Source organism: Melozone crissalis, unplaced genomic scaffold (assembly GCF_028551555.1).
Source record: "Melozone crissalis strain CALT ecotype California unplaced genomic scaffold, PUWL_Pcris_2 ptg000068l_1, whole genome shotgun sequence".
Classification (NCBI taxonomy): Eukaryota; Metazoa; Chordata; class Aves; order Passeriformes; family Passerellidae; genus Melozone; species Melozone crissalis.
In genome coordinates, this window is record NW_026535846.1 from 7686918 (window position 1) to 7708685 (window position 21768).

Below are 21768 nucleotides of genomic sequence, written 5' to 3' on the forward strand. Positions count from 1 at the left end.
GTCGCCCCGCTCCTGCCGCAGGCTGCAAACCACCGGCTCTGCTTTTGGGCAACAAGCACGGGCAGGGAGGGCACAGCACAGCCCTGGGGCAGTGGTGAAGGGATGTGGGATGCTCCGGGGGGAGCAGGACAGGGTGGGGAGCATGAGGGGCCGTCCTGGGTTCATGGGAGTGAACAGACAGTGCTCGGAGCAGGTGATGCCCACAGGGGCGCTGGGTGGCACTGGCCAGTGGTGGCGGTGAGGGACCGGGGCGGGGGTGCTCGCAGGCAGGCCGTTGGATAGGCTTTTTGGCTGAGATACGTGGGCACGGGTGACAGAGGAGGGAGAATATCAAAAAATACAAAAGAGCGCAGCCCCACAGTGCAGGAGGCACTGCCCTGCCTGGTGCCCACCCACGGCAGGCGGGCGCCATGGGGGGCCGGCACCGTGCGCACACGCTGGCTTCTAACTGGCTTTTTATTTTATATCAAGAACACTTGGTTTTAAAATCTTTACAAAGGACAAAACGCGGCGACTCCGTTAGTGTGTAAAGAACTAAAGATCTGCTTAAAAAACGTCTCTGCAAAGAGAAATGACTGACACAAAAGAGGTTCTCTGCAGCGCAAAGAGGGGCAGAGGTGCCAAGTCTCCAGCCCAGGGCCCCCTCCCAGGGTCCCTGAGCCCCGGCACCAGCCCCAGCGCCTGCATCCAGCACAAGGCCAGGTCCCTGGACTCTGCCCATTCCCTCTGCCTATAGCACCATGGCCTGGGGCCACTTCTCAGCACAGTGAAGGAGCCTTTTCCAGGGCTGCCAAGATGCCTGGGGATGTCTGGGCACCGGCTGAGAGGGATGCCCGGTCCTGCTCCTCGTCAGTCCCAGGGTGCTCAGTGGGCTCAGCACTGGGGATGTGATCGCCCCACTGGGAGGCACAGCCACGGCACCAGGAACCCCGTGGCCACTGACAGCGGGGTACCCCTGCCCACCTGCACGGGTGGGTTGTGCAGGACTACACCGTGTCCCTCCTGCACCCCACTGGCGTCCCGGGGCAACCCACGGGGCCCTGAGGCCAGGAGAGTCAAAGCACTTCTCAAAAGTTAGATAGGAACAAAAGAAAGCGCCGGGGCCGCTCTGGGACCCCCACAGGTCTCTGGGCTGGGAGCTGCACCGTCCGTGGGCGCTGCCCCTCTGTCCGGGGGCTCCGTGGCCCCGCCGGTCCCTCTGCCAGTGTCTGCTGCGTGTGTGTGCGTGCGTGCATGCGTGTGCGCCGGCGGCGGGCAGCTATACCCTGGTGGTGGAGTGTGAGTGCGGAAGCCCCGTGCTGTTGAAGCCGGCGGTGAAGGTGTTGTAGGGGTGCAGGGTCTGCAGCCCCACCAGCGAGTTGGGGATCATGGTGATGGTGTTGGGGGTCATAAGCGGGATGTCGTCCGGAGAGCGGCGCAAGGTGAGGGTGTAGTCGGGCAGAGCGGCCAGGCGCAGGGTGTCGTGGGATGGCACAGCTTCGCACTCGTGGTGCCCCTGGCTCACCTGCAAGGAGGGCATCTCCTCATCAGGCGCGTGGGCGATGTCGTTGGAGGCGCCGCGCTGCGGGCTGGGCTGCCGGTGCGTGTCCTGCCGGCGCTTGTCCTTGCGGTAGTAGAGGGCGGCGAAGGCCAGCACGTTGAGGAAGAGGAGGGAGGCTCCCACGGCGATGGTGACGCTCAGTTCGGTGGAGTAGTCGCGGGGGCTCTCGAGCAGTGTGCCCGCCTCTTGCTCTGGGCTCCACTTCTCCTTCCCGTTCTCGCTGTTGTAGGCGGGCGAGATGGCCGGGCGCTTGGTGGTCCAGATCTTGCTGTTGGGCCGGCGGGTGATGTGGGAGTTCTGTGTGGTGTCGGGTGGTGGCACTTTGGTGGTGGTGGAGGTGTAGTGGAACATATCGTGCAGGTTGTACAGGTGGGGAACCAGGTGCTTCCAGAAAGCCACCTTGGTGGCCCGGTAGTGGTCGCGTACCCGCGGCTTCAGCCCAATGTGCAGGTACAGCTGGTCACGGGGGTTGTACTTGGACCAGGCCACCTCCTCAAACCGGTTGGCCTTGGTGTGGATGAACTTGGTGTCCTGGGGGACAGGCTTGTTGGGGTCCCTGTGAAACACAGGCAGAACAGAAATAGCACTGGGAAAAGCCAAAGAAACAAAGAGGGAGAGCTGCATGCAGAGACAGAAACTGAGGGGACCTTTGCCAGTGGTGGCACAGGGTGGGCTGGCAACAGGTCTTGAATGACTGGGCAGCACCCAAGTCTCACCCAAGATAACCAGGGGCAACAAGCCTCCCCACCCCTGTGGCTTGGTCCCAGGGGCTGGTAATGATCTAAGCTTCTTGCTTTGTGGTTGGCCCCAGTGAAGGTGCAGCACACAGGAACCTCTGGGCACAGGGAGCTCAGTGTCCCACACTGGGCATGATTAACCCCCCCACCACAGCACAGCCCCAGGGAGTGCAGCTGCAGTGAGTGCAGACCCCCGCGGCACAGCACCCATCCCCACTCACCCTGTCTTGGCAAAGTTGGTCCAGTAGGTCATCACCACAGCGCTGAGCATGACGTCGTTCTTGGAGAAGTTGCAGGGAAAGAGGTCTGTGGGGCCAATCATGGGGATCCCAAACACGTAAGGCACCTCATCCCCGTGGGCTGCGTCGGACCATGCAGGCTTCATCAGGCTCTGGCAGTGGTGGTAGAAGGCGTAGAAGTAGGTGGGGGAGCCGTAGCGGGCGTGCAGGTCGGCAGTCACCACCGAGGGCTCTACCCACTGGTGGTCAGTGAAGAGGGCCACCAGAGTCTTGCGCCGCGTCTCGGGGTTGTCCCGGTCGGCCCAGTCCGTGTACATGAACTTGATGGTCTCCCTCAAGGTGTCCTTGCCCTCAGGGTAGCCGTACAGGTTGTCTACAAAGTTGGAGACTGAGTAGTCAAAGTCACTGCCTGAGACGCCGTCCTCGGGGTCCACCACACCCTCCACAAACTTCAGCCCTTCACCCTGGTTGACCCCCAGCATGATATCATAGTTGAGGAACTCGCCCTGCTCCATCAGGATCTCTGGGTCATCCGGGATCACGTCCCCATCAATGACTGGCCCGAAGGCCACGTGGTAGCGGGCTGGCTGGATGTCCTGCTCTACCAGCTCCTTGGCACTCTTCTGCCGCAGGCAGTCCACCATGTCCACGGTGTCCAGCACGTTGCAGCCCACCTTGTCAGCCAGCATGCTGGTGTACTTCACAGGCTGGTAGTTCACTGCCCAGCTGGAGAGCGCGGAGCCGCTCTGGATGATGGCCCTCTGGAACAGACCTGCAACACAGGCACGGAGTGGAGGAAGCTCTCAGCAGGGTTCCAACATGCAGGATGCAGCATTGGAGAAGGCATTGATGCTCTTGTACCCCTGCAAGGAGCCAGCACTGCAGCCCACACCATGTCCCTGAGCTGTGCTGCCTGCTGAGCTGGGCTCACACAGGGGGCTCAGCTCAGGGCTGCTGTGGGGATGGCAGAATGGCAGCTGGGAATGCAGGTGGGTGCTCCTGGAAGCAACCAAGGGCTGCTGTGCTCCCTGAGGATCCCATTGCAGGGGTGACCCAGCATCCCTGCCTGGTGTGGGGAGAAGAGGGGCCATGGTTGCATCACAGCCTGGCCTTGCCAAGCAGCCTGTGCCACCCCAGCCACCCCAAGGATGTCTTACCTGGGCCCAGCACCATCCTCCAGCCCAGGTTGGCACCTGCCTCGCTGAGGAGCCAGGCTGTGGGCTGGCAGCAGTGGGAGGGTTAATGCCTGCTTGGGGACACTTAACCCTGCCTGTCCCACCCCACCGCTTTGTCAGAGTCCCCCTCCGCCCCCTCCCTGCTGCTTCCTGCCCAGCTGGGGCTGCTCAGTGCCAATCCGGCCCTGCAGGAGCACGCTGACAGATGCACAAAGAGGGCCTTTCTGCCACCAGGAACACAGAGGGAGTGGACTTTCGCCCTGGAAAACGAGGCCACAAAGGCCCTGGCCCAGGCAGAGAAATGCGTGGCTTCGCTCCAGTCCCATGTCAATGGTGCTTGTGCTCAGAATACAAAGGGTGGTGAGGAAGCAGAGCCTCTGGGCCGTGAAAGGCAGCCAGTCCGGGGTGCACCCAGGGGTCCCTGCTCTCTGACCAGCCCTCTTTGCACCCCAAGTGCTGCCTGCACCCCTGCCAGACCCCAGCACTTGCTTGCCATGAGGGGCTGTTCCAGGTGACCCCTGAGCGGTGCTGGCACAGCAGTGTGGTGCCCATGGGGCTGCCCCTGGCACCCTGAAATGCAGAGAACCCCTGTGCAACCAAGGCTGTGCCACTCTGCAGGGAAGCAGAGCAGCACCTTCCTGCAACAGAAGCGTTCAGAGGCTCCTGGCTCCCAGCCACCATGTCCATAGCTCTTGTCTGCACGCACAGTCCTCGCTCTGCCAAGTACCTGACGTACAGTCCCATGCACTGGGACAAAGAGAAGTCACAAGCTCTGTTTGTCACCTCCTGGTGCCCTAGAAAGCCATACCCAGCCTACAGGCTGGAGACTGGCCATGGCTTTGCTAGCTCTGCGCCACCATCCACGTGCCAAGGAGCCAGGATGGGGTTTCCTGGCTCCCTGGAGATGCTGTCCCAGCAGCAGCCATTGCACTCTGCCAGCAGCATCACTTCTCAGACAGACCCACCAGGCTGGGCTCTGGCCCTGCCCACCACTGCCAGGGCAGCTGATGTCACTGTCAGCTGGTGCTGTCCCTGCTGGAGCCCCTCTGCCCTGTCTCTGCATGGCCACAGCCTGACCCTGACCCAGGGCTCTGTGAGAGCCTGGACCTGTCGTGTTCTCCTGCTCCGTGCCAGCGCCTGACTGAAGCCTGACCAGCACCCCAGGGAGGCAGCAGCACCCTGCACTCCACACTGCACCTCTGCAGCCTGCTGAGGCCAGACAGAAGGTGAAGCTCTGCCTTTCCTTCCTGTTCCCCTCCCTGGTGAGGGTCCCAACACACCCAGCCTCCTGCAGGACTGGCTGCCACAGCATGGTGGAGTCAATGGTGGGGCCAGGGCTCTGCCAGAGGGTGGCTGGAGCTGCACACTGCCACCAGCTGCTGCCAGCTCCTCATTTCCTCTTTGCTTTGCCCAGTAGCTGAGACTGGAAACGCTTCTGGGGGTGTCTGGGCCAAGCCCTGCTCAGAGCAGGGTGCTGGGTGCCTTGTCCAGCTGAGATCTGGAGGGATGGCAGCAAAGGGCAGAAGCCCCCATGGAGAAGGAGATGGGGCAAAGGAACCATTTAACATTTGATTGGCACAGACTGCTCCTGCCCTGGTATGGCTGACTGGGGAGAAAAACAGCACTTTGGTCACTGATGAGGAATCAGAGTGATCCTACAAGGCCTGAGGCTGGCAGGGAGCTGTGGATTTCCCCAGCAGCCAGACCAACATGTGCTGTACCAAGCCTCCAGTGTCTGCCTCTTGCAGCACCTGGCAGAGCAGGCACAAATCAGCAGCTTCATTAATAGCTTGTGATCACTAGAAGTTTAATTTTGATGCAGTAAAAACAAACCCACCTATTCTGCAGGCTGCAACTTAGCACTGCTCCCACGCCGTGCTCCAGAGCCAGCTACCCATCCCTGGGGATGTGGGTGCTCTGGCACAGGGAACTTTTTTCAGGTCATTTTATGGCCATTTGGCTTTATGAGACACTGGCATTGAGCACTCCCCTCCTGCCCCACAGCATTGACAGCCAGCAGCAGCTGCCCTGCCCCAGCAGTGAGTGCAGGGGGGCACACCAGGGGCACTGGGGCTGCAAGGGGCAGCAGAGGATTTAGCACATGTAGGGCTTGCTTAGTGGCATTAAGTGCAGCATCACCTGAGAAGTGCACATGCTGGCAGGACTATTTTTCATGGCTGGAAAGTCACGAGGAGCAGCCCCTCCAATCCACCCTCAGCCTCTCTCCATGCTGCTCCAGCCTGGACCCCTGCAAGAGGCTGGGGCCACCTGGCAGCCAAGCACACACTCCTGCACTCCTGTGAGGGAAAGAAGTACCCTCAGAAGCATTGAGAATGCATCACACATAGTGTTCCCTCTGCAGCCTTTCACACTCAATATGGGCAGAGAAAACACTTTTTCTTTCTGCAGGAGCTTTCAGCCTGTAAAAGACTCCCCATCATCAGCCATCAGCCCTGCTGAGGTTCTGGAGGTCTCCATTGCTGTGTGATTCCCAGGCTGTTGAGCAGGGCAGCAGCTCTTCAGCTTCGAGTGCAATTTGCTGTGTGTCTCTGAAGGGCAGACTCACGCCCATGTCTGCTGCTCACACATGTCCTTTTCTCCTCAGCACCACCCTGGGGACACAGCACTGCAAGATGGCTGCACCCTCATATAAAGCCCATGAGCAGGTCCCTGGCAGGCTGCTCCCCTGTGAGCCATATCCAGTTCAGGCTTTGCTCCTAGAATTTCCTTTAGGAAATTCATCAAAAACACCTCCAGTCTCACGGTTAATTTTTCTCCCCCTCAGTGCTTGATGTAAATGTCTTTGCAGGTGGTTTACATGCATTTGCTCTTATTCCAGCAGAGTCTTTTAGCATAAATAATTCCCTTCTTTATTTAGAGTAAACACTCTGCTGTATTTACAGATATTAATCATATTACTTCCACCTGTGTTTGGCTAGGTGCAGCACTTCCAGCTCTGCCAGTCTCCCAACACAGGGCGTTCCACCCCTCCCAGGCTCAGGAGGGATGTCTGGGGTGCTCTGTCTTCCTCTCTATTCCAGTATAAATACCTTTCCTTCCCCTCTATTCCAGTATAAATACATTTCCTTCCCCTCTATTCCAGTATAAATACCTTTCCCAGCACTGAGATCCCTGTTCCCAGTGCCCTGCATGATGCCCTGCACCCCCTCCACACCTGCACTAGGAACACCTGAGCACCAGGGCAGGACCCCTCCTGCCCCTGGAAGCAACCAAGGGCTGCTGTGCTCTCTGAGGATCCCATTGCAGGGGATGGCCCAGCATCCCTGTCCTGGGGTGGGGTCCCCACCTCTCCCCATGCCAAGGGTGCAGCCTTGTGCACAGGGAGCACCCATCCATCCCTGGCTCCCACATGCTCTGCCACTGGCTTCTTTCTGCCCTGGATGAGAAGGTTTTGCCTCCCAGTCCTGGTCCAGGCTCTCACCAGTGAGTGATCAGAAAGCACCCCTGACTTTGCTGGGCTGGGCAGCAGGACCCAGGCAGGCTCCCCTCCCTGGGTTAGCACCAGCAGAGCGAAGGCTGAGTAGAAGCTTAGGTGGAGGTAGGACATAAAGAAAGTTATAGGGTGGGAGTTATAATTTGTTGAGCCAAAATCAACCATCTTAGTTAGACTAACTTCTTGTTATTCTGCTCATTCTAATCCGCCTTGAATTCATTCATACACCAGTCCTAAGGTAAGGAGGAGGGTAAGTGAGGAGGTTCAGCTTAGGGAGGTGGTAGGAGATGGTAGTTGGGTGGCTCATGGTAGCGGGAGGAGTAGGGCGATTTCTAAGTCGAGCAGGAGGAAGAGAATGGCTACTAGGAAGAAGCAGATTGAGCAGATCCCAGGGGGTCGAATCCGCATTCCTATGGGGATAGTTTTTCTGAATCAGGTTTTATTTGGGCGAGTCAAAAGTTTAGTGCAGTTAGGAGGATGCTTAAGGTCAGTATGAATAGGATTATGTTTATTACTCTTCTCTGGGTTTAAACCAGATTCTGCAGCTGCAGCAGCCTCGGGCAGGGCTGACACCTACCTTGAGTGGTGGGACAGGGTGAGCAGGGTGACACCTACCTCCTGAGTGGTGGGACAGGGTGACAGGGTGACACCTACCCTCCGAGTGGTGGGACAGGGTGAGCAGGCTGACAGGGTGAGCAGGGTGGCACCTACCTTCCGAGTGGTGGGACAGGGTGAGCAGGCTGACAGGGTGAGCAGGGTGGCACCTACCTTCCGAGTGGTGGGACAGGGTGAGCAGGCTGACAGGGTGAGTGGGCTGACAGGGTGACAGGGTGACACCTACCCTCCGAGTGGTGGGACAGGGTGAGCAGGCTGACGCAGGAGGCGCCGATGCCCGAGCCGAACACGGTGATGCGCAGGGGGTCTCCCCCGAAGAAGGCGATGTTCTCGCTGACCCAGCGCAGCGCCTGGATCTGGTCCAGCAGCCCGTAATTGCCCTTGGCAGCCTGGTCCCCCGTGCTCAGGAACCCTGAGGGCCAAGGGGAGCCCAGTTAGGGATGAGGAAACAGGGAAAGTCCTGGTTTCCCACCCCCCTTCCCCAGATCCAGAGCAGGGGACCCTGTGTTCTCTGGGACTCTATCCCACCATGAGAGTTTTGTGAGTTCTAAGCTGGAGCAGGGACACCACTGAGCTCCCCCCACCCTCTGCAGAGCAGAGAGGGGTGAAAGGCTGAGAGAGCAGCTGCAGACCTTGGGGAGTCTCTCTGGCCAACAACCAGCAGGGATAGAGTAAAGAGCACAAAGCTCTGTCCTAGCCATACCACCACCCGAGCTAGAACAGCTCAAGACATCTCACACCAGCCCCAAGGAAAGCTCAGAAAGCATCAGTGGCTGCAGGCAGGGCGAGTGTGAGCATAGCCAATGCTTCCCATGGACCAGTGTGGGCTGGGGGAGGCTCTGTAAGTGTCAGGTGGGCTGGGCAGAGAGGAACCAACTTCAGCCTAAAACACAAAGGTTCTCAGTGGGGAAGAAGGCGAGAAATGCTTTCAATAGCACAGGAAACACCCAAGATAAGTTATCACTCTTTCGTTTGCTTTGACTTTAAGCAGGAAGCCAAAACCTGAGAGGCCCGAGGTAAAATCCAGGCAGGTAACCCCAGCACACGGGGAGTGGCCCCAGGGGTGTGCTGGCACTTTGGAGGGGGTCTGGCTGGGTGTGGTGCACGCTCAATGGAAATGATGAAGGCACCACTTAAGTCTAATGTCATATTGTGACTCGTGTCTTATCTTGGCAGCTGTCCATTTTAGGACTTTTGACATTAAAAGGTTTTGAATAGGTTAACTATCATCTTCCACATGAAACTGTGGGCTCTGGAGGCCATGAGAGGAATGTGCTGCCCCAGGTACCAGGCAGGAGCCCAAGGGAGAGCACCAGGCTAGGCTGGACGGCCAGGAAGAGAGCCAGCAGCCTGGCTTGGACAGGAGCTGTCCCCAAAGCTCTACACCCCTTGTTCTCACGCTGCCAAGGGAAGCAGCAGTGGTGTTCCACACAAACCTCCCGTGTCTCAGCCCCTGGGGGTTTCTGCTGCTTCAGGCGGGGGACTGCACTGCCTTTTGACCCTCTGTCCTAATTTCCCCTCTCTAAGTCACCAGTGCTTTTGGACACAGAACTGCCACCCTCCCCTGCATGGCACCTGGCCCCTTCTGTGGTGCCCACTGCAGCCAGCCACGCCACGGTGTGTTGCTGAGGGGGTCCCAGCAGCACAAGCGGCTTGGAGGCTGCCTGTGCCCAGGGAGGGAGAGCTGCCAGGTCCCCGGGACAGCCCGGCAGCACCCGCTGGCACCTCACCCGTCTGAGCCCTCTCAGGAGGAGATGCTGGGTAAACACATTTATTATTCATTTAACCACAAACCAATATTTGCTTTCAGTTGCGCCAGTTTGTGTACATGAGCCGGGGGAGAGCCGGTGCCAGGGCGCAGGCTGGGCTGTGCCCGTGTGCCGGGGCTGTGCCCGTGTGCCGGGGGCTGCGCCACGTGGCACCGCTGTGCTGCCAGGGCAGGGGCAGGGGCAGTGCCCGTGTGCCGGGGGCTGTGCCCGTGTGCCGGGGGCTGTGCCATGTGGCACTGCCAGGGCAGGGGCAGGGGCAGGGGCAGGGGCAGGAGCAGGAGCAGGGGCAGTGCCCACAGCGCATCCCCGCCGCCCCTCCGCCCCTGTCCGGGCAGGCCCCGGGGCTGTCCCGCAGCCAGCCCGTACCGAGCACTCCGACGCGGTAGTTGAGGGTGATGACGATCACGTTGCCGTAGCTGGCCAGGATGCTGCCGTCTATCATGTTCCCCGTGCCCTCCATGTAGGAGCCCCCGTGGATGTAGACCATCACCGGCTTGGCGCCGCTGTCCCGGATGTCTGCAAGGAGAGCTGGTTACACACAGCCCGCAGCCACGGCCGCAGCACCCTGCCCGACAGGCAGACCAAGGACAAGGGCAATGCCAGCTGCCAGGACCACGGAGGGGGCTTGGGAGCCAAAGGTAGAGCTCTCCTGGGGGCCACAGCATGGAGCCCCAAAGGCAAACATCACTGAACCAACCCTGGCAGCCGCTGTTGCTGCTCTGTCCCCGCACCGCTGTCCCCTCAGGGGTCTGAGCAGGTGAGGGAGGGACGCTGGCTGGACCCTGCTGCTCTTCCCTGGAGCTGGGCTGGGAGCCAGGTCAGCTCTGCTGTGGGTGGGAGCTGCAGAGTCCAGCCCCAGGATGCAGCCCCATGTCCTGTCTTTGGCTGGACCCGAGCACTCCGCGGGTCCTGGAAGCTGGCATTGCGGAGGGGGGCAGGGATGGGGGTGTGCAGGACCTAGAGGGGGGCCACTGATGTGTGCTCCAGTGTCTCACTCTCCCACTGCCCCTTCCCATTCCCCTGGGAAGGCAGGGACCTGTCTGGATGTAACCCTACGGCACCCCAGTGCCCAGACACAGACATGGTGATGAGGCAGACAGTGGATGCAGGTGTGCGTGTCAGGGAGGTGAGCACAGAGTCTGGACGAGGACAGGGCATGAGGCATGGAGTGAGGATGGGCAATGGGACCCCGAGGGCCGGGGAGGAAGGACGGTGGGAGCCTGGGGGACAGGGAGCAGCCACAGTCCCTCTCTTGACTTCTCCTGCCCAGGGGACATCCTGCCCCTTCTGCCCCACTGGCTGGTGATCCCTCAGGGAGCCATGGCCACCCACAGGGAATAACATCCTGGAGCATGCTGCCCATGTCACACGGACAGGCAGCTGCACCCGCCCTGGAGACATGGCCAGGTCCCACATGCCTGCACTGCCCAGCCCTGTCCTGGGCTGGCCATCCAGACCCATGGACTTTGTCCTGCCTTGTGCTCACTCACACCCAGCACCTTGCCCAGGTGGGCTGGCAGTGCCTGCCTGGCCTCAGCTGCCCCAGGCAGCTGCTGCTCCCTGCCTGCCTCCCTGAGCAGTGCAGCACAGCCCTGTCCCACCAGGACTGGGACCCTGGGGGCACAGCCACACCAACGCCAGTGCCCACTGGGCTGTTCCTGCTCCCTCACACCCACCGAGCCCCTGCACATGTCCACTCCTCCCTGTGGCCTGCCCATTGCAGGGGGCTGCAGGCCAGGCTGAGGGGTATCTGTGGCCATTGTCACCTCCAGCTGTGGCCCACAGCATGGCTAAAGGTGGCTTCCCACCTCTTCCCTCCAGGAGAATGAAGCTATGCCAAACCTGAAAGCTGTGCTGGCTCTTTTCCTATTGCCAGAATGTAGTCAGACAAATGCACAGACCAGGGGAGCAAAAAGTGCTTGCAGCTCCTGCAGGACAGACACTGCCTGTGTGGCACAGCTACACCAGGACAATTTTTCCCAGGACCACCTGCTTGAAATGTGGTAGGGGCAGGAACATCAGTGCCTGTGCCCATGTCTTCTCTCCATCCTGCACCCACTCCCTGACATACAAAGGGCCCTCCTCACAGCAGAATGGCAGCAATGTGCAGAGATTACCAGGAAATAAACAGCGCTGAACCACTGCAGCACATTTTGGTGTGTGTGGATTGAGCACAGTGGAGTCCCTTAGGCTGAACGCCAGTTTACGACCTGGTACAAGAGATCATGGGGCACAGGTTAGCTGGAGTAAACAACAGGGGTTTAGTACTGCCAAAGAAAAAGTTTTTCATCTATTTCCCAGATTCTAAATGCCATCTGCCAGGCCTTGTTCGAGCTGCCCTGGCCTTCTGCACACCATGAGGCTTTACTGTCCTCAGCACATGAGGGCTGTACCCTGGCCAACCCTTCCTCCTACCTCCTCATCACATCTCTGCAGCCAAACACGCTGACTCCATAACCTGCAGACAAACCACCCTGTTTTACTAAAAATAGCCTATTCTGCAGCTTGCTTAGTCCTGGCATATGTCTAGAATCACATCTGCTTGAAAGGCCACTTGCTCTGTCTTGGCGGGTGCTTGCAAGCAAGACCTCACTTTCACAAGGTGAGGAAGGAGAGAAGTTGACAGAAACCAAGTGGACCCTGGGTCTCCTGTGCATGGCCAGATGCTCTTTGGGGTGCCAAGTGTTCAGGCTGCTGGCACAGCCACGGCAGGGCCAGGCAGGGGTGGATGGGGAGGCTGCTGGCTCCCAGATGCATGTCACTGACTCGGGAAGGATGAGGCTGGAGGTGGGATGTGACCTGTGGGCTCAGGGTGAAATGGGCCCAGGTGCCCGAGGGCTTCTCTCCTCCCAAGCTGCCATGCTTCCTCCCTGCCCTGGCTCCAACTGAGCAGGAGCAAACTCCTCCTAAAGCGGAAAAACCCCTTGAGCTTCCCCCCGTCAGCAGGAGGGGAAGGTGCTGGGTGCCCTGCACAGCCGGCCAGCCTGCCCCCCACCCCGCGCCGCTGCCTGGCACGGCAGACAGACACACACAGGGCTCCCTGGGGGTGGCAGCGGATGGCGGCACACGGAGCTGCTGTGCTTTGCTTTGCGTGTCATGCAGTGGCAGCCTCGAGCACAGAAATACCTTCGTCTTCATCACCGTCATTATCCGCTAAGTCCTCGCCCTGTTTCTTAGCGCTGGCTCCTAGGGACCAAACACGAGGAGACAGAACAAAAAGGAAAACAAAAAGGAAATAAAAACAAAACAACAAAAAAAGAAAGAAAGAAAGAAGAAAAGAACACAAAAAAAAAAAAAAAGAGAATTCAAAAATAGCATGATAGCAGAGACAGTGGGGCCACGCCTGTGCCCCACAGCACTGCTGGCTACTCACACTGCACCTCTCCCAGAGCCAGGGCAGTGCTGGGCACGGGCAGCGCTGCCCCAGGAGCGTGCCAGGATGCTGCTTCACCCCAGGCCCCTTCCCAGATCCTCCCTGGGGAGGGCTGGGGTGGAGGGAAGACGCGAGTGGGGCTGTGACAGCATCAGCACTGGTGGTGGATGAGTCTCTCAAACCACTTGTTGGTCCTCCTGCATCCCAGCCTGGCCCCACCTGGTCATGCACTCTCAGCTCCAGCAAGGCTCCCTCTGCTAGCACCCAGCCCTGCTCCCAGCCCTGCTGCCCCTGGGGACAGCTGTCCTGTGCAGGGCTCACACCGAGGGCTGCCCTGCATGGCCACTGACCCCCAGGCAGGTCCCTGCCCATCACTCCCCCACGTGTGTGGCTCCTTGTTGTGCCACAAACCACTGGTACCACTGCTTGAGACCCCCACAGCACGCAGGGATCCCTCATGACAGCTGCTCCCCTGAGCTGCCTGGCTCCATCCTGCACCAGCTCCCTCCTTACAAGACACGCTCCATGTTTCACTGAGGATTTCAAAGGCACCAGTCAGCTTGACCTGACCAAGGCAGAATGCTAAACATATGAGTTTCTGTAACATCCTGAATGCCTTACAGATGTTCTGTGTCCCTTCACCACCGTGCAGAGCTGGGGCAAGGGCCAGCCCAGCAGCCCCATGTGGATTGCTGCTGTGGATGGCTTGCAGTGAGCCTGGCACTCCCCACACTGCAGAGAGGTGGCCTGTGGGCTGGCAGGGAGCAGGGGTGCTGAAAAACCTGTGCCAAAACCCCACTCCTGCAAAGGACTGCATGCCAGTGTAGACACAAAGGCAAGTGGTGCCACCCCTGTGCTCTGGAGCTCTGAATCTCAGTAACAGGCTGGGTGTTCTCATCCTCTCAGAGCTGCAGCTCAATGCCTGCGAGTCCTCCGCTCCCTAATGCCTGCTACAAAAGGTTCCCCAGCTGATGGTGACCTCTGGGGACACAGCAGGGCTTCCCCCGGGCAGGACTCATCCACACAGAGCCTGCACTGCCCAGGGACCTTCCCCTGAGACAAGGGGCTCTGACACCCTGTAGGCACCCAGCTGAGCCAGGGTCCTGCTGCCACCACCAACAGCTCCCATTGCCCCAGCAAGGGCTTTCACAGTCCCCAGCAAAGCTCCCACCTGCAAGGGACAAGCCTGTGGCTGCAGGGAACTAGAGGACTAAATGCACAAAACTGGTCAGAAAGACAAAAGTGGGGAGCCATGCTCACTGTCAGTCTGGGAGTGGCATTCTGCAGGTGACACGGGAGGTGGATAACAGAGATGGCAGCATGGAGTGGGACAGGATTTGAATTTACAAGGCATCTGTGATGGGGGAGGAAGACACCTGAAATGGCTGTGAGGCAGCTCCATCAGGGTGAGAGGCTTGTAGAATGCCTTTAGCAGCCATGACCTGCTGGAGAAAGCCTGGAGGAGCAGCAACCAGAAACCTCAAAAAATCCAGCAGGCACGAAAAGTTCACAGAAGGCTGGGTTACATATGAATGCTGGGAGCAGAAGCACGATGGGAGCTGCAGCAGCATCCCAACACATGAAAGAACACTGTGAGGTGGTGAGCTGGAACAACAAGTCCCTCTCAGGCAGCCCTGGGGCTACAGGAGGCAGGATGAGAAGGAAATCTTTCTGGCAGAAAGGGCAGAGAAGCACTGGAAGAGGCAGCCTGGGGAGGTGTTTAAGACCAGGTGGGACACACTGCCAGAAAGAGGTGAGGGAGAGCTGCTCCTGCCAAGGGCAGGGATGGATCAGCTGTCTCATGTGCTGTTCTGACTTTGCCCACCATGCTCCAGCCCCACCCCTTCACCTCCTGCTTCACCACCCAGCCATCCTCTGAGCATCTCACATCCTTCTCTTTCCACCATGCCTGTCATCTCCTGCCCCAGCACCCCAGGCCCAGCATCTCCCCCTTCCTGCTGCCTCCTCCCCACGCTGCCTGCCCAGCCCAGCCCAGCCCAGCCCAGCCCAGCCACACACTTGGCTGGGCATGTGCAGCCACTCAGGCTCTTTGCAGGAGCTGCAAGCTTGACCTGCTGTGTCTTCATCAGGAAGAGCTGCAAGCCCAGAAAGCACTTAAATGACAAAGTGCTCATGCAGTATTTGCTAACCAGTGCTGTGTACCAACCTCTTGGTACTTCTAAGGGATGGGGATTTTTCTCTAATGAAGACAACAGCCAGTGATGTGCTCCACACCGTGCTTCAGAGTTGAGAAGCAGACCACAGGCAGCTGGAGATCATTTTCCACTGCCAAAGGCCCTGGTGCTGTTAAAGCCAGGCTGGGCCCTCCAGCCTGGTCTCCTTCAGGGACAGAAGTCTCTGTGCAGATGAGAATGGTGGAATCAGCTATGAGGACTGGTCAGGCTGTAAAAGAGGGCAGTGGACAACATCTCTGCGACCTGAGCAACTGTCCTAGCTGAGCAGGGAGGGATCCAGCTGGAGACTGCTGCTGCAGAGCTTTGGGATGGCTGGGACAAGCCTCCAGCAACCGGGGCTTCAGGCACCGTGGAAGAGATGGCAGAAAGCAGCACTTGGAAACTGAGCAAAGCAGGAGTGCAGTGATGCAGGCCAGGGAAGGGGAACAGCAGGGGCATGTGCGTGTGGCAGGTGCAAAGCACAAGCCTCCCCCATCAGCAGGAAGGTGCCAGGGTGGTTATGGCCAACACCCACTGTTGTGACCAAGGGGCTTTTTGCCCCTTGCTGCAGTGCTCACCTCCAGCACCACCCACCAATGCCCCTCAGCTCGTGAGAGCAATCACAGCTTCACTTCCCCCACCCAGTAACACTCTCCACTGCTCCTGCCATGTTCAGGGACACCCAGCCCAGGAGATCTTCCTCTGCTCTAAGAAACACCACCACACAGAGCCCTGCAGCACCCACTCTCATGAGGATGGGCTTAAGCCTGTGGATTCACAGCTGGGAAGGGCTCATGGCTCTTATTCTCCTTACCCATCAAAAACACCCTCCACTAACCCAGGAAGTGAATGTCTGTTGTCTGCCACTTCACTTTAAGCTGACTGCAAAGTGACATTGTTCAGGCCGATAGGAAGGATGCAGAGCTCTTATCTGAGCCACTAGGAAGATTTAAGTTCAACTTTAAAAAAAAAAAAAATCACTTTGCCTGAAACAGGGGCATCCATGCTGGATTTATTCTATCTTAAGTAAACCACACCAGCAGCACTGACACCAGTGCAAACAGAGATAAAGCAGGGTAAGGAGCCTCAGTTCTCAGAGCCCTCATTCTCAGCATGGTGTGGATAAGAGAAGAGCAGGAGCCTGAGGTGACACCTTGGCAGTTCCAAATGTCTGTTCAGGGCACCCACAGGCAGCTCCAGCACCCTCTCCTCAGTGGGAGCTCCCTGGGGCACCCACTGCTGCAAAGCAGCCACGCTGCCGCAGGGAGCAGAGCCTCTGATGGCTGCAAGCACCCAAAGGGACACCTGCTGCCAGCCACAGCATCTCTGGGAGTGACAAGGGACAGGGCCAGGAACGGTGCAGCTGTTGAACCTGCTGCTGCACAACCCCACAGCTCAGCTGGGACCTGTGCCATGAGCCTTGCTCCAGGACTGACTGCAGCACACCTCGGTGCTGCCCTGCCCCTCCCTGCCCTGAATGATGCAGAGGAGCTCTCTCCATCCCCGGGTGGACTCAGTAAAAGCATCTCCTCACGCTCTGCTGCCCCCGCAGCACAAACACCGACCCTCACCTTGGCCAATCGCTCCTCCCGGGGTGGAACAGAGCCCCAGGGCGGGGGTCTGCCCACAGTCAGCCCTGCAGAGCAGCAGCTCCGAGGGGGCTGGGAAGAAGCTTCCAGCAAGGAAGCACTGCAGAATTCGTGCAGCTGGAGGGAAGCCTCAGCTGGTACTTAGACAAGTCAGCTTCTTGGAGAGCAGCAGAGAAGCTGCCAAAGAGCTTCCTGAGCCCAGGAGCTGCTGGGAGCTCCAGCCACCCTCACACAGCAGAGGAAGAGGCTGGACCTGCACATTTGTCTCTGCAATGTCACAGACTCTTCGCATCCCAGCCAGAGAGATTTGGGCATTTGCTAATGAGAACTAGGAAGAGCTGCAAAGTGCAGGGCAACCACATTTTTCCCCTCCAAAAATGACATCCACCTCCTCATGCCCTGCAGCAAGAATTGCCCAGGCTGGTGAGGAAGGGAATGAAAAATCATCTTGGCATCTACCACAGCCAAAAAAAGGCTGGAAGTGTTGGCAGCACAAAGCATGGGGCAGAGCTGCATTTTGCACATAGGTACTGTGCTCCCAGAGTATGTGTCTGTGTGTCTGTGTACATGGTCTTTGGGTGGGCAGCACTATTTTTGCAGCAAAATCTGAGCCTCAAATGAGCCTCAGTGCTGTCAGCTCCCCTGGCACCATGCATGGCTAGCTGCTCTCAGAGCACTGCTGCCCTGAACTGCTACCAGAGAAGGGACCAATGTGTATGGAGGAGACTGGCATTTAGAAAATTTCCATAGAGGAAATGACTGTGGACAACTGGGCAGGGAAACAGGGATGTTTTTCTGTCCCAGAGATAAACAAGCATGACTTATAAATTCTCAGTCCTTTGTCTGCTTTGAAATACACAGGGCTTAGGGGTGGCAGAAGTCATGAAAACTCCAGGAAGGTGGGAACTGAGGCATTTTCAGCCACCAAAATACTGTTCTGTGAGAGGAGAGCTTATCACTGCTCATCTGTGGCCTTAGAAATAGTAACCATGATTATTCCAGAATGAGTCAATGTTCAAATGTTCAACCTGAGGAAATCAGCACTGCAGGTACATTACCCTCTCCCCAAGCATTACTAACCCAGGATACACAATGAGGAGTGTGGGAGCTTCTGTGTTTCATCACAAGTGACTCAATTAATTCAAGCCAACAGCTACCAGAGCCTGGCCAGGGCTGGAGGGAAGTGCCAGTGTCTGGGTGCTTTAATTCTTGGCACGCCACACCTGCATGTCCAAATGGCTGGCACTGGGCATCTGCTGGCCCATGAGTCCACAGAGGCCAGTGGGGGCAAAGGGAATGTCCCCCACCAGCTCCCTGGGAGGTGACCAGAGGCAACAACCGCAGACGGGCTGCAGAGAAACCCTGCCGGTGAGCAGAGCCCGCGGGGAGGGAAACCCGGGAGATGAGCACAGCCAAGGTGCTCTGCCATGCCCATATCACCCCTTGCCTGGCAGTAACCTGGAGCCCGCTCCCCCGGCTGCAGGGCTGGGGGCGGCGGGGGCTGGCAGCCGGTGGGAGGGCCGGGAGAGGAAGCGCTTTGAAGTGGCTGGTGATCACTGGCACAGCCGGCTCCGGAGGCAGCGTGCACAGACTCCCTAATGCGCCAGCCCTTTCAGGGGCAGCCTTGGCACTCAGAGAGATGCCGTGTGAATAGCCAGGACAGCAACAGGAAAAGCAAAGCAAAGAAACCAAACAACAGAACTGGGGGAAACGGCTGGAAGGAAAGCGCTCCCCAAACCTCCATGCCCAGCTGCACTGGCCCCGCCAAACCCAGGGGTGCAGGGAGACAGAGGCTGGGATGCAGGGATGCTGCTGCTGCTGCTGCTGCTGCAGGACGCCCAGGACAGCAGCCTGTGCTGGGCAGGAGCCCTGTACTGAGCCTTTCAGAAGAGCTTGGCTGCCTGACTGTCCACACATTCATCTTGGGATGCACAGAGCACTCAGCTCTCCCTGCCTGCACGGGGCTGTGTGGAGGGGTGGGTGAGGCATTGTGTCTGACACGGGGCTGAGCCAGATACCATTTGTATGTCTCTACTCCCTTGTGCATGTCACTGGTTGGGAATACAGGATCATTTAGGGGCAATGGGGGAAGGTCAGTGGAGGCAAGGCAAAGCAGATGTGTCTGAACTGGAGGTGCTTGGCTCCCCGTGGGGCAGCTAGGGCTGCTGTGGGCTCAGGGAGGCTGCTGTGCCATGGGCTGGAGACCAAATCCTCACTGGCAGGACTGGCACTGGCATGGGGATGTGAGCAGTGGGGAGCAGCCTTGGCAGGCACAAGGCTCAGGGCAGAATCTGCAGCATTTACACAGCCAGGAGAGGCTTTATGCTTTTAACCAGGGAGCTCTGGATGCAAAATGATCAGGGATGCAATGGGGGAAAAGCTCAGCCCAGGATGGACTGCTGCAGTGCCCCATCACACGGGTCCTTCCCTGAGCAGGTCCCTACACCCCCCAATGGGGTAACCCAACCTGAGGGATGTATTTCGGTGCTGCCTGCCATCAGAGGCTACCCCTCATGGCCAGGGATGGGGAGGCTGTCAGTGCCAGTGGGATGAAGGTGGCAGTGCAGGCTCAGCCCAGGAGAAGCTGTTCTGAAAGGCCTGGAGCACCATGAGCATCCTCATGACCTGACCCCAGAGCTGTGCTCCCAGCTGGCCGGAGCATCCGTGGGGCTGTTCCCAGGGGGAAGCAGGGGGTGGCAGGGGGGCTGCTTGGAGGGTCCACAGTCCGGGTGGCAGCACAGAGAGGTGCTGGAGGAGTGCTGCAGGCCGGGGGCCAGCCAGGCACCCTCTCACTCTCTCACTCTCTCTCTCTTTCCTCTCTGTGCCTCTCTGCCGGTCGGCTTGCTACATACCTCCTTTCCTACATATTTTCTTGTTGGGCTTTCGGGTGCATTCCTTGGAAATCCGTTTTACTGTAAAATGAATAAAAGACTACAAAATAACAGGAGGCTCCACTGATGGGAGTGGGCATGCAATCACAACCACGCTGCCACCCTCCCACCGCCCCCGGGACCGCGGGAGGTGGGGAGGGAGCGTCGCCATGGGAGGAAAACTCTGGGCCAGCCGTGCTGGGCGAGAAGGAAGGCATGATGCATCCCGTGGGCCCCAGAGACAGAGGAGTGGAGCCAGGCAGCCTGGGAGAAGCCACCGACCCTCCAGGCTGCTCTGCTGTGTGCAGCAGACCCTCTGCGGGTCCCTTCTGGCCCGCTGAAAATCCCCGGGGGCTCCTGTTGCGGTGAGGCTGGACAGGCGTGCGGGCCCCTCTGCCCTCTACTTACAGTTCAGCTGGGATCCCCTACAAAGGAAAAGGTTAGACGAGGAGGCACCCAGCGCCGCTCAGCCGCACCCCAACAGGAGCGTGCCCCGTGCGTCCCCAGCACGCCAGGCTCATCGCTCTGCCGCCGGCCCACCGCGCACGGAGGAGCAGCCAAGCGATGTGTCTGCTGGTGCACCCCGACCTCCCATCCGTACCAGGGCCCACAAAAGGGCTCTGTGGTCCCTTTCTTGCCGGAGCATCTTCCCAGGGAGAGGCAGAGAGTGTTCCTCCCAGCCGCAGCCCACGCCCACAACTAGCGCATGGACCTGGGGAGGGTGGGAAGCAGGGAGGAAGGACGAACTCGAACCAACTCAAGACAGAACCTGGCACTCGGCGCCTGTGGGGAGCACAAATCAGCTTGTCACTCTGTGGATCTGCGGTCAGAGAGTCGGATTCAGATTTAGCAATACAAGAGAGGAGGAACCCGTGAAGATGCCATGGAGGTGGAGGGGTGGGACCGGGAGGCGTGGAGGAGCAGGAGCACGCGAGACAGAGATGGTAGCTGAGGGCAAGAGGGCAAGCTGCGTGGCCAGAGAAAGCTTTCCACAAACAGACAGCATGCTGCGGGGTCCACAACCACATGCTTCAAACACAACACCCAGGTGAGACCAACCACTGCTGGGGAGGGGTGGAGTGACCCCCCCCTCGCTCTCCTGCGGTCACCCCAGTGGGGACTCACCATCCTCCGTGGGGATGTAGATGTTGAGGTACAGACAGTCCTCGTTGGGGTCCTGGATGTACGTGGCCACGATATCCAAATTGGAGGTAAACCAGATGGGCAGCATGATCTCGGGAACGGCGTTGTGGATGTTCTGGGGGCAGACTGGTGAGAAGTGGGTAGCGTTCCTGATGCCTGACCAGGATGGTGGTGGCTCGGGGGGCATGAATCTCTTCTCCCCGACGGGGGGAGCGGCATAAGGAACCCCCAGGTACTGGTCCACGGGCCCCAGGATCTCACTGGGCAGCGGCACGCGCACCCCTCGTAACTTCCCGTAGTGCGTGTTGACGGTGGGCGAGTAGACCTGGCCCTCCATCTGCACAACCATCGAGGCAAAGCTCAGCACCCAGAGGGTGAGACGCAGGTCCCAGCTGGCCACCAGCTCAGGCACTTGGAGAACAGGGGGGAAGAGAGGGCTTCTCCAGAGTATCAGCCACATTGTCCGGGAGAAACAGCACCAACATCCAGGCCTGAAGCTCCTGGGGCGAGGTCTCAGAGCAGCCCCATCACACCAAGGCTCCGATTTGCCCACCGGGAACGGACGGAGCAGAAGAGACGGGAGTCAGGGGTGCCCAGCCACACCTTGTGCTGGGTGAGTCGGACACAGGGAGAGGTGGCACCAGCTCCTCACAGCCTCCCAGCTGCCTGCTGCTGCCTGCCTGCCAGCGGCCCAGCCCGGAGGTGACTGCTGATACTGTGGAGAGATGGAGGGAATTAACAGCAGACTTGCTCTGGAAGAGCTGAAGACGTGCAGTGCAGAAGGAGCCAGGATCTCTGGCTGAGCCTCCCACCCATGGGTGCTCATTGGCTCTGCCAGCAGCCGGGCAAGTGGCTCTGGGAGCAGGCAAAAGGGGGCAGAACAAGCAGAGCATGTGCAGGCGCACACACACGGTCTGCCCATGCCTGCAGAGCCTGTCCCCAGTGCTCAGGGGCTGCCCAGAGTGTGGGTGCCAAGACAAGCAGACAGTGCTGTGTCCCTCCCCATAAGGAGCCCGTTGGACACCACTGGTGCCAAGCACAGCCCCTGCACAAGATTCCCCTGGCACCTCTCCTCTCCTGGCTGAGCTGG

The 21768-nt window shown here is 58.9% G+C and overlaps 1 protein-coding gene across 3 annotated transcripts in view; it reads right to left on the reverse strand.

Moving 5' to 3' along the window:
• NLGN3 (neuroligin 3) overlaps window positions 1-21768 on the reverse strand; it is a 39120-nt gene continuing 17352 nt past the window's right edge. The window contains exons 2-8 of one of the 3 annotated variants that reach the window (XM_054289366.1): window positions 20661-21393; window positions 19518-19577; window positions 12656-12715; window positions 9896-10045; window positions 7987-8172; window positions 2499-3288; window positions 1-2096 (exon numbers count right to left, since the gene is read on the reverse strand). In XM_054289366.1, coding sequence (XP_054145341.1) covers window positions 1259-2096; window positions 2499-3288; window positions 7987-8172; window positions 9896-10045; window positions 12656-12715; window positions 19518-19577; window positions 20661-21138 — 2562 coding nt within the window. In that variant the 5' untranslated portion in view covers window positions 21139-21393 and the 3' untranslated portion in view covers window positions 1-1258. The remainder of the gene's footprint in view (window positions 2097-2498; window positions 3289-7986; window positions 8173-9895; window positions 10046-12655; window positions 12716-19517; window positions 19578-20660; window positions 21394-21768) is intronic. The other 2 variants (XM_054289367.1, XM_054289368.1) reach the window with 2 other exon arrangements.